At 38.4% G+C, this 12,101-nt stretch overlaps 1 protein-coding gene across 3 annotated transcripts in view; it reads right to left on the bottom strand.

Moving 5' to 3' along the window:
- Positions 1 to 12,101, bottom strand: part of AGBL1 (AGBL carboxypeptidase 1) — a 359,716-nt gene that overhangs the window by 281,726 nt on the left and 65,889 nt on the right. For all 3 annotated transcript variants that reach the window (XM_072402703.1, XM_072402702.1, XM_072402704.1), the window contains one exon: positions 1,555 to 1,763. In XM_072402703.1, coding sequence (XP_072258804.1) covers positions 1,555 to 1,763 — 209 coding nt within the window. The remainder of the gene's footprint in view (positions 1 to 1,554; positions 1,764 to 12,101) is intronic.

Below are 12,101 nucleotides of genomic sequence, written 5' to 3'. Positions count from 1 at the left end.
AACAGACCCCTTGAATAGCCAACAACATATGTGGATATTTCTGGATATCTACATATCCAAAAGTTCCAGTATCTGGATCCACCAAGTTTGTATTTTTTGCTGGTATTTATGGTGGAAGGATAGTGTAGCGGTACCACATCCCCACTAAATGGGCCTAATTTATTAAAGCTATCCAAGGTTGGAGAAGATACACTTTCATCAGTGAAGCTGATTCCAGCAAACCTGTAATGGATCTGGTCCAGGAATATCAAACTTTGAAGAAATCCATTCCAGGTTTGCTGGATCACCCAGTTTCACTGATAAAAGTGTATTTTCTCCAGCTTCATAGAGCTTTGATAAATCAGGCCCAATGATTTGTACATTATGTTGTTTGCAAAAATTGTGTTCTGGGGCATTGGTTTTCTCCAACAATTAAAAAACAAACATGCCATTTGGATGTCCTATATGAAAGTTATGTCATTCAGGCAGGTACTGATAAGACTGATTTATTGAGCCTGATTTATCAAAGTTCTCCAAAACTGGAAAAGAAGGACTATCATTGGCGATCCAGCAAACCCGGAATGGACCAGGTCCAGGATGGAAAACATTTGCCAAATAATAGCAAATGATTTTAAGAAATTCATTCTAGGTTTGATATGTCTATCCCCTTTAGTCTTGAGGAGCTTTAATAAATCAGGTCCAATGCACTCCATAGAATGTTGGACAGGCACCAAATACAAAGAGTAAATATATTTTAAAAAGTCATGCAAGCTGAAAGTATTTTTGTTGAATATTTTTTTTTTCTTAGCATAACTACTGCAGTATTTTACCGAACCAATTTTAGGTAGAAAAAGTTATTTTCCCAATCAAAGTGGGCAACACCTCTTCTTGCAGTCTGATGAGAGTCAGCAGGGGTTGCTCCAGAAAAACTAAAAATCACTTTCTTAAAAACAAATTTAAAGTAGATCAAAAATGCTCCAACATCCATAGGACTAATTACAAAAAAAAACAGTTAATTGACCGAGGTCCAGTGGAGAGAACCCCTCCTTCACAACTAATCAAATCCGCTTAATTTACAGTTATTCTTTTATTCTGGTCAAATTATTCCCTTTGTACCTAAATAACCTTCACATTACAACATTAGTTTATAATTATAAATAATTTTTCCTAGCATGCTGTGTGAGGAACCGCAGTAGATATCATATATCAAAGATGTAATCAGTACCAATTTTGGAACATTGCTCTGCAGTAGACCACAAACTAATAGACTGCTAACTCTGTGGGATGGATCTTTATTGCTTCTCAGTAAAAATATCTACTGAAGGTAGATAAGGAAAATATCTGCTGAATCTTTATATTGGTTTACTTTTTATAATGTAAGCCTTTGACATCTTTTTAGTGTTACATATCAAATAATAAACCCCAGAAAACTTAGAAATAAATAGAAAAGCTAGGTGCCGGCGACTTTGGATGTCAGATAGTAAAAAACTGCAGACAATGAAAAGGTCAATGTATGAAAAGTAAAACATCTTGAGCAGTGTGGATAGTCATGTCTCCACTGCCCTTGGTAGTTACTTGTGCTGTATTGTAGAGTATCTCCATTCCCCGGGCTTGTAGAAAGGCTTCTCTTCCAGATCGGACATTGGTGATATGTTTAAGACAGCGTAGAAGGCCTCTACGGATTGGGATGTATGTATTGGAAGAATCACTGGCGTGCCAGTCTTGGTAGAAATGCAACAAACCACATACATAGCCTCGATTCACAGCTCTTCTGACATTTGACTCTATAAATAAGAATGTTAGAATGTTAATAATATTATACGTATTAAAGAGATTGCAATCACTATATCTATGATAGTATATAAGGCAAGAAAGTGAATGCAAAAATCTTAGCATGAACAATGCATGTCACACTTTTCATAGCATCAGGCTACGTAGGTGCCATTGGGATTGAAGCCACTTTTAAGTGATAAATAGAAGCAATAAAACAAACTTACCTGCCTGTTTGCAATCTTTTCTTTATTGTACACTAAGTATCTACACTAATGTAGCCTATGTACAGCTCATACATGGATCCTAAAACAGATGGCTGCTGGAAATGTATGAATTCCCATGTGCATGTGAAGGAATTATGTCATTCCGGTCTGGTCAAACAAAATGGGCAAATATGTTCAGAAAAGGGGAAAGGAGCAAGGAGCAAGAGGAAACGCTTCTGGTCCTTTGGTCTATTTAATGTCAGCCCCTCAAGAGTTAAACAAAAGAAGAAAACAGTACTTTATTTAGGGTTCATGGAAGAGTATGTAAAATAGAAGGGGTTTACTACTGTAAAACCACAGTTTAAAAAGATTTTAAACATAAAGGTACAATAAATTCTTTTAAATGGACAGATTTTCCTGAGTTCCTTTTATACAAAATGCTAAGTATTTAACAGGTCTCACAACACATTTCACCTGTATGAAATCTCCCTTGATGAAGAAACCTTACACTGCTGAAAAGTGTCGGTGATAAGAACTGTTATTTACGCTGCAATCTTTGTATACTTTGGGCTCAAAAAAATCTATCTATGTAACAGAATTTATGGTACAAAACTACCTGTAAACCTTTGTGTTTATCATCTTATAGAACTGCAGTTTTGTGCTTGCCTAGTAAATGCCTCTATTTTGGCCTATTCTTCAATAAACCCTGGATTTATTTTTCCACTTCATCATTTTTTCTTTTGACTAAGATTAAATACCAGAGGCACCGGAGAGGGAACAAGGAGAGGTAATTTTAGTTAAAAACTTACAGTCAGGTATATCTGACCATTTGTTTTACTGCAGAAGAGACATAGCCTGTCCATTCTGCAGGAAAGAACCTGTTTGGTCACAGTTTTATATACATACAGGTAGTCCCCGGGATATATACAAGATAGGGGCTGTAGGTTTGTTCTTAAGTTGAATTTGTATGTAAGTCGGAACCAGTACATTATTTTAATAAATGCAATTAGGACTAATTATGTCTTAACATATTATTAGGCAGTGTGGTGTCAGTTACTGTATAAAATCCTCACTGTGAGCTAATCACAAACAAAGCAAAAAAAAAAAAACCTTTATGGAGCCTAGACATTCATTAACTTCTGGAGCAAGCTGTGCTATTAATATGCAAAAAGAAACAACTGGAAATTTGTCTTGGTCATTAAAGAGCTACAAGAGGTTGCAGAAAGAGCTCAGTCCCTAAGATCACCCACAACCTCTGCAGTGTTTAGCAAAAGATTTCTTCTGCAAGTCAGGCAAACTGCCCCCCTTCCCCCATCCAGCCTCTGTTCTGCGTACAAGCAAGCACGGAAGCCCTGTTTGTATCTAGGTGGCGTCCGTATGTTAGATGTCCTTAACTCGGGGACTACATGTGTATATTTTTATTTTAGAATTTTTATTGGATAAGTTCAAAGGTAACATACAATGTACAGAAATAAACATATTGATCAAACAAAACTGTAAATCATACAACAGTCATTTATATCATCGGTCCCAAACCTGTGGTCTGTGAGAAAATTTTAGTGGTCTGCGGCGCTGGTCCGTGCACCCCCTAGCCCAGGTCAAGAAAAGGAACCATGTCTCCCATAGGCATCTCAGGCTCAGGGCAGTGGGTGGGTTGTGTCTCTGGAGTCTGCAATGTCTCTGGTCTGAGCCTGCGATGGGAGAGTGGGCTGGTTCTGGTATCATGACGTTACTCTGGGGGAAGTTTCTTCCCCTTTGAGTTACAGACAGCTCAGCGCCCATGCACTGTCCGGAGTCTGTAAATTTAGTGGTCTGTGACATCCAAAATGTTGGAGACTACTGACATATTTAAAAAATGAGAAGAAGGGTGGAAACAATACCCAACTCCTCCAACATCTATTGAATGTTCTGGCACAATAAACAGATCAATACTAACACACATATATAACCAAATGATAAATAATTCCTTAGAAATCAACCCGCAAATTTCTTTAACTTAATTGGTGATTACCCTGAAAATTGGGGGGTTATGAAGGGGTAGGGACTAGAAATGTGTGCGAGGCGGGGGGGGAGATTGCTTGAATGGAAGAACATAAATGGAAAATTTAAACCAGTGAAACCGGTAGTTTGAGATCTCACAGAATTATAACTCAGTATTAGAACATTCCAGTATCTGTCTGGAGGGTTGTCAAGTATTTGAATGAATCTCGGAACATGATCCAAAAAATTAATCTCTGGTTATTCATTTCCTCAGTGCCCCTCATTGAGGCAAGTCAAATCCTCCATTACAACTCGTTAACACGTTCCAGACGCTGAGATATGATAGGGGTCCCTCTTTGTCGTCATAGTGCAGGTATGCAGTTTTATATTTAGGTTTAATTCTACTTTAACTTTTTACTAGAAACCTACTTTACATTTGTTTTTTTTGCTTTTTTTTCTATTACACACCAAGAAAAACAAATCATCACATTCCCAAGATTTTTATGGTCGGCTTTTCCCTTTCATATTTTACCTCTTTGCACTGAACATTTGAAAAATCTGTGAACTTTTTTTTTCTGTAAGAAAACTTTCAAGCAATTTGTGGTGCTACTATAGTCACAGAAATCACTGGATGGAAAAGTGACAATTTCAGGTCATTTCATTTAAAATGTATGAAGCCCATTTGCAATTCTTGAGTTATTGTAGCAGCTTCCAATCTTATCACTTATTGTTGTTACTTATTTATAAGTTGACAGCATATGCTGACATGTGGCAACGTGTGTGTGGGAAATGAGATATGCATCTTCCTGTTAAAATATCCTAAAATAAATTATTGAGCGCAGAAGATGCAGAAAGTAGGCATAATCACAAAAAAAAATAAAAAAAATAAAAAATCCCACTCCCCTATGTACAAAACACTTAGGACAAGTACTTGAATGGGGAAATAAACAACAATGTTGCTACCACTTGCAAACCACACTGTTTGCAAAACTTTTCTTAATAATCCACATGTAAAATGCAGCCGTCACTTCTGTTCAGGAGGAAATTTTCTCTACATTGATTGGCTATGTAAAAAAAATGTAATACATAATATCTCATGAAAAATTTCAGTTTTCTGGGTTTTTTTTTGTGCTCACACCAATGGAGCAGAATTTTTGCTGCTTTCAGTTGATGTACTTCATACATTCATGAATAACTGCAGACAGCTCAAGTTACTAAGTTACTATGAAAACATTCAACCACTGGACTACTAATTTTATTAAAAAGACATTGGACCTAATTTATTAAAGCTATCCAAGGCTGGAGAGGATACACTTTCATCAGCGAAGCAGGATGATCCAGCAAACCTGGAATGGATCTGGTCAAGGATTAAAAACATTTGCTAGCAAATAACAAATGACATTAAAGAAATCCATTCAAAGTTTGCTGAATCGCACAGCTTCACTAATGAAAGTGTGTGTTCTCCAGCCTTGGAAAGCTTTATTAATCAGGCCCATTGGGGCTATCATGAGAGACCCTGGGGAATCCCAAAAACCTAGAAGGAATCTGGTCCGGGATTGTAAACATTTGCAAACTAATAGGAAATTATTATTATTATCCATTTTTTATATAGTGTTGATATATTACGCAGCACTTCACAAGGTAGATTGTCATATCATTAACTGTCCCTCAGAGGGACTCACAATCTAATGTCCCTACTATAGTCATATGTCGTTATCACTATGGATGAGCGAGCAAGTTTTTAAAACTCGATCCCATGAATTCGGCCGTTCTCGCTTACTGAAATTGTAAGCGAGAACAGCCGGTGTAAATTCACAGATCGAGATTGAATTTAAATTTAAAAAAAAGGCCAACTGTGCTGCATTCATTAATCAGCTCAGTGTGCGATTCCCGGCACTAGAGGTTAAATGGGGACAAGTCTCCCCATTCAAAATCTCTGGATTCAAAAAGCTTTTCCTCTAAAACTAAAGGTTTTGAATGAGGAGACTTGTCCCCATTTAACCTCTAGTGCCAGGGATAGCACACAAGATTCCCAGGGCTGCATGGATAAATGCAGCCCTGAGAATCCACTGCAATCGCGGGGCAATAGAGGTTAATTAACCTGTAGTACCCGGGGTTCGCAGACAATGATTTCCTGGAACTTCTGATGGGTTCACGAAATCAGTTTGCTGAAAATTTTGCCGACCCATCAGAAGTTTGAGGAAATTTTTACGAGAATGCCGAGGCATTCTCGCTCATCCCTAATTATCACAGTATAAGGTTAATTTGGGGGGAAGCCAAATAACCAAACTGCATGTTTTTGAAATGTGGGAGGAAACGAGTACCCGGGGCAAACCCACACAAACACGGGGGGAATCTGCACCTGAACCTGGGACCTAGCGCTGCAAAGGCCTGAGTGCTAACATCTGAGCCACCATTCTAACTATGGTGCAGCAAATGATTTTTAGGTAACCCATTCCACATTTGCTAGATCATCCAGATTCTTCTATGATAGTCTATCTTCTCCAATCCAGAGAGCTTTAATAAATAAGGCTAATTGTAATGGTGACAAAAAAAAGTAGTGGACTAAAAAAAGTAATGTTTTATATTTTTACATCCTTTTCCTGAGGCAATAGATGTCCTAACATCTCCCTTAGCAAAAATAGCAATATACACACACAAAGATGGACTGGAAATAAATTTGACCCCCTGCCCTCCTCCCCATAAACTCTATGTTTATTATCTGAGAAAAGCATGGATCATGCTACCCCAATTTGATTTCAGCTTAGTCAGTTTTCTTTAAAGTTTTTTTACACAACATGCTTAGGAATGGCATGAAGCTGTACATTATACACATTTTGGAGGTCCTCATTCAGGAAGGAAGTTTGTGTCATTGTCTGTATTTGTCTGTCATTTGTAACCCCTATTTAATGTACAGCACTGTGTAATATGTTGGCGCTATATAAATCTTGTATAATAATATTAATAATAATAATAAAAATAATTATAATAATAATAATAAAAAAAATTAAGGAGCATCATGCATGCAGGGAAAATAATGACGTGGTATCCCTAATATTTCATGCTTATTCAGACATTCAGCCTGTGTGGCATGGAAAAGGGGGTCAACAAGCATGTGGTCCCCCTTCTTGTACCAGATCAGACTCCATGTCTGCCCTCAATATTATGAAGTGGGTGAGTGACAGGGGATCTGTAAGACATCTGGACCCTGGGCAGTATTAATTACGATTAAAAGCCCAAAGAGGATAATTCAAATGCTATCCAGTGCTACAGTTCATTACGGTTTTAAAAAAATTGCCTTGGACAAACCTGTTTTAATTAAGACGTGTCAGATGAACCTCTAACCCGCACAATTTACTCAATCCAAGGTAGGATGAACTTTATCCCAACAGATCCCTAGTCAGCAAGATTACTAAACAAATAATAGTGGGGGTATACGTTAAAATGCATCTCATTCATTATTTATTTGGTAGTGGGGGATATTACTAAAAGTGCCAAAGGACAACAGCACATTTAGCTGAGTTATTGGAAAGGCTCTTTTTCATTGATCTGCTTACTTTTAAGTAAGGTTAAGGTTTTGTGAAAGTGTTCAAGAGAGGTAAACATGTCTGTAGTACAAATCCCATATGTGTAGGTTTTTTCAAAAATTCAGTTACTTAATGGCTTTATGGTATTATCTTCCCAAATATTAGGTGTACTGCTAAGCACATCAGAATTGCCAATCATGGCAAATCACAGTAACACGTCATTATAAGCTAAAAGCAAAATGTGGCCTATAAATAAAAAAATGGAGATATGATGTGAAATATGGGATAGGGTGTTTTTCCCTCATTTGTAACACTTCAAATCTATTGAATATGAAAATGTATATATAGAGTGTCACGGTTGGGGAGATGGAGCCTGTAGGGTAGGGGTCGGCAAACTTTTTGGACTACTAGGCCATATCAACAGGTCAAGAAGGCACACTAGGCCAGAAAAAACAAGGTGTCCAAGAAAAAGGTTTTTTTCAACCGTGACTGCAAGCGAGCAGCCTCAGTCTTCTGCTCATCTGCAGTGTAGTCTCTGTACGCATGCGCATGCTCGGCATCAAAAAGCCCCTTGAGATTAGACCGCTTGAAAGTGCTGTTGGTGTTGTTGCACACTAAAACAGGGCTTTGTTGCCGCGTTGGACGAAGAATAATTTGTCAGTCCATTCGGAGTTGAAGACACAACGTTCAAGGTCAATCATCCAGAGACTGGTAGCTGGGCGTTGCTCCTGCTGGGCATTGTAATTGGGGTCAATTTGCGGAAAAGGACAAGTAAAAATACAGGGACAAGTACTAGGAATCCAGGAAATAGACACCAGTGACACTGGGCCACAGCAGACATAGGAAACACAGGTAGAGATAGGAGGCACAGGTGACACAGGGATAACCACAAACACAGAGGAACATTGGAACAGCACAAGGGAACTGGCTGGGAAACAAAAGGCTGGGCAACAAGGGGTTTACACAGGAACTGTACAGGGAAAGCACTGAAATAACAAACAGGTATAGAGGAAATGCTCAACAGAGATAAGGAGTTCGAAACTAGTGGAGACACGTTGCACAAACGCTGAGTGCTGTGTCTGAGCTAGCTAAGTAGCCAAGGGTGATATAGAGGTTATTTCCTGATTGGCCAGTGGGAGGGGCAAAACTGATTTTTTGAAAAGTGAAAATTCGCCTCTAAAGCAAAGGGCATCCAGACATTTTCAGCAGTAACCAGTGCAAGATGTGAAATGGGGAAATCCTCCAGTGGGAACATCAGGAACTTTTGAAGAGATTTCATCTCATGTTGTAGGGCGCCTCCATCTTTTTCCTTCTGCTCTTTCTAGTTGTGATTTTCGTCTATCTCCTGACATAACTTCTGTGTAAGAGTTCATTCAGTCTTGGCACAGCAGAGGAATTGGGGATTGCTGGGTTTCCTGGGATCCAATACTGAGCTGTTCATGCAGATAAGATCAGACAGGTAAGATTGCTTACATTCCAGCCCCTTACTGCAATAAAACACTGCCCAATCACACATTTTTCAAGTAGAACTTACACCTTTTACTTTGGGGACTCTGCCATGAAACTCCTTGTTCATATCTCATGTTATAGGGTGATGACGCTCTGGCCCTCTCTCCCAACTATACTGCTTTGTTGTTGACCTCCTGATCATGCTTCCAATGGAGACTTCATATGATAATTTCAATTTACAATATCATGCATGCTCCACTGTTGTCACCATCTGGTTCGCAGTTATAAGAAACAGTGACTCCCTGGGACTATTCTGCTGAAGATGTTTTGTATCTTGAGATTCATTGCTGGCTGGGTTACAACAATGCCCAATTTCCTGGTAGGTAAGAATCTTAGAAATACCTAACAATGTTATGTTTGCTGGAGCCACAACTTCCATATCCCCTTGGAGACTTATATAGACAATGCTCTATATAACTATAATTTATCTAAATAGCTTTATAACGGTCTTTTTAACCCTAGCTTAATATACGCCATAACAATGGTTATTTTCACCAATAAGACTTATTTTCATACTTCATTGGCTCTTGTTGCTAAACACAATATCCATTATTGCACAAAATAATCAGTAGAACCTAGTAATTTGAACCTTATGGGTGGGAAAATGTGCATTATGTTAACATTTTACATTCTCCCACTGTTATACCGGATTACAGCATGGTTGGCTCAGTGGTTAGTACTGTGGCCTTTGCCGCACTGGAGTCACAAGTTCAAATCTCAGCAGGGACACCACCTGCAAGGAGTTTGCATGTTCTCCCGGTGTTTGGCGGGTTTCCTCCGGGTACTCTGGTTTCCTCCCGCATCACAAAAACATGCAGTTATGTTAATTGGCTTTACCCAAAATTGAATTAGACTGTGTTAATGATATATGACTATGGTAGGGACATTAGATTGTGAGCCTCTCGAAGGGACAGTTACTGACATGACTATAGACTTTGTAAAGTTCTGCATAATATGTCAGCCCTATATAAATACAAGATCAAAATAATAATTACAGCTTTCCTATATCTATAATTTCTTCCATGTTTTGCATAGAATACTGAAGAGTAAAAAACACGATAAAATATTTAGGAAACAACATTTAAAAGATCATTTGCTGAAAATGTCCCTTCATCATAGGAATCCACCCTGATAATATATCACAATCAGCTATAGCTTTAGCATATGTTACTATGTAGGTTTATGTGTATTTATGTACGTATTAGCAATAAGACTGTTTTCAAGCACTGTCTGAGTCAAGATAAGTGTTTTATTTCACAATACATCAGGACTTTAAGTGCCATTGCATTTAATTAATGCTGCACTTTCCAGCAATAATGCTCATCTGTAGGCCCACTCCCAGTGCTTTTTTGTACGTTAGAAAAAGACAGACATATTCCCATCATGAATAAGAAGCAGCTGGCTTGGTAAGGAGGCTCAGCCATCCATTGTGGCTCTGTGACCTGTCATTTTTCTATGACTATAATATAGATATTGATTTTCCTTCCTCAAAATTTATACAGGACTCTCTACAAGAGTCAATAACTAGTGTGTATAAATTAAGACAACACAAGAGACACACAGTGATGAGAAACAACTGATTGATGTATTGCTGGGACCATAGCTTGACATCAGAACTGCAGGGCTCTGCAAATGATATTCTGTGCTTTCTTTTGTGGTAACCGAATAGAAAAATTAGGTACAATTTGTACCTGTCGTAATACATTCAGGGCTGCTTATTTACCCGTTACATCCCAAATTGTGGGACATCTGTGGTTTTATATTTGTCATGGTATGTCATTATTATAATACATTTTATAAGGGTAAAGCAAAAAAACAGAGGCTAAATAGTTATTATTACGAGTAACACGTATAAAGCTCTAACATATTGGGAAACATTATGCTGGGGCTGCAGGTGGAGGGGTAGAAGATGCCCAATCAAGCTTACAACCTATGACAGCGTTTCTCAGCTTTTTTTTTCAATATGGGGGAAGTCAGTTAACATTTTCAAAGTAGTTTACTTATCAGCCCTTAAAAAAAGGTGCACTTTTTCCATTAACCATTGTGTATTCCACTGGAATTTCCAATTTCAGCAATGCCATTCGTTTTTAAATTTTACTTTGGAGAGAGAACAGCGATATAAATATATGGAATTATTCAACTAACTTTTACTCAATGGAATAAAGTCAAATGGGGCAACAAATAAGCCTTAGTTTGAGTAAATATCAGTATGTAGCAGTTCCCATTAGAACATGCTTTTATAAAGGGGGACCCTTGAAGTAACTTTTAGGACATAGAGAACCCCTGTTATAATTATGATACCCACAGGTCACCCTTACAGATAGCCAAAATAATCATTAGTGTCAGTTAAACAGATCTGAAAGGCACAAACTGCTCATTGCCCAAGGAATCCATAGAAACCTCTGCAACAAACCTCCAAGATTCCACGAATCCCTGGTTGAGAAACACTGCATTAGATTATATACGTAAACTGTTTGTAAATCCTCCTGATGTTTGCAAACAATTTAACATTCTGATTATTATTAATATTATGGTTATTAATTTTTGACCAATGTAGTCCTAGATTATGTTCCTCTGCAATACTTTACTCCCCATATTCAGAACATTTGCAGATCCTGTCACTTTCAAATGCACAATATTTCCATAATCCACCCCTACCTGTCACCAGAGACCACAACACTCCATGTACACGCTCTTATCATCTCTCGTCTGGACTACTGTAACCTCCTCCTCTCTGGTATTCCACGAACCCGACTCTCTCCTCTACAATCTTTTATGAATGCTGCAGCCAGACTCATCCATCCTTCCCACCGCTCCTCTTCTGCTGCATCTCTTTGTAGTTCTCTCCATTGGCTTCCATTTCACCTTAGAATCAAATTCAAGCTCCTGTGCTTTCATATCCCTACATTGCTCTTGTCCTACTTCAGCCCTAGCCACTCTGTTCTCTCCTCCAATGACCTACTAGTGACTTCCTCTCTCATAATCTCATCACCTGTACGGCTCCAAGACTTTTCTGGGGCTGCCCAGACTCTCTGGAATGGTCTCTTTCACCCTATTTGGCCTGCTTCTTCTTCTCTGAGCACAAAAGAGCACTCAAAACCCATCTTTTCAAACTTGCCGATCCGTCTAT

Source organism: Pyxicephalus adspersus, chromosome 2 (genome assembly GCF_032062135.1).
Source record: "Pyxicephalus adspersus chromosome 2, UCB_Pads_2.0, whole genome shotgun sequence".
NCBI classification, from domain to species: Eukaryota; Metazoa; Chordata; class Amphibia; order Anura; family Pyxicephalidae; genus Pyxicephalus; species Pyxicephalus adspersus.
Note: the sequence above shows the minus strand (reverse complement) of the source record. Positions and strands in the feature narration are given on the sequence as shown.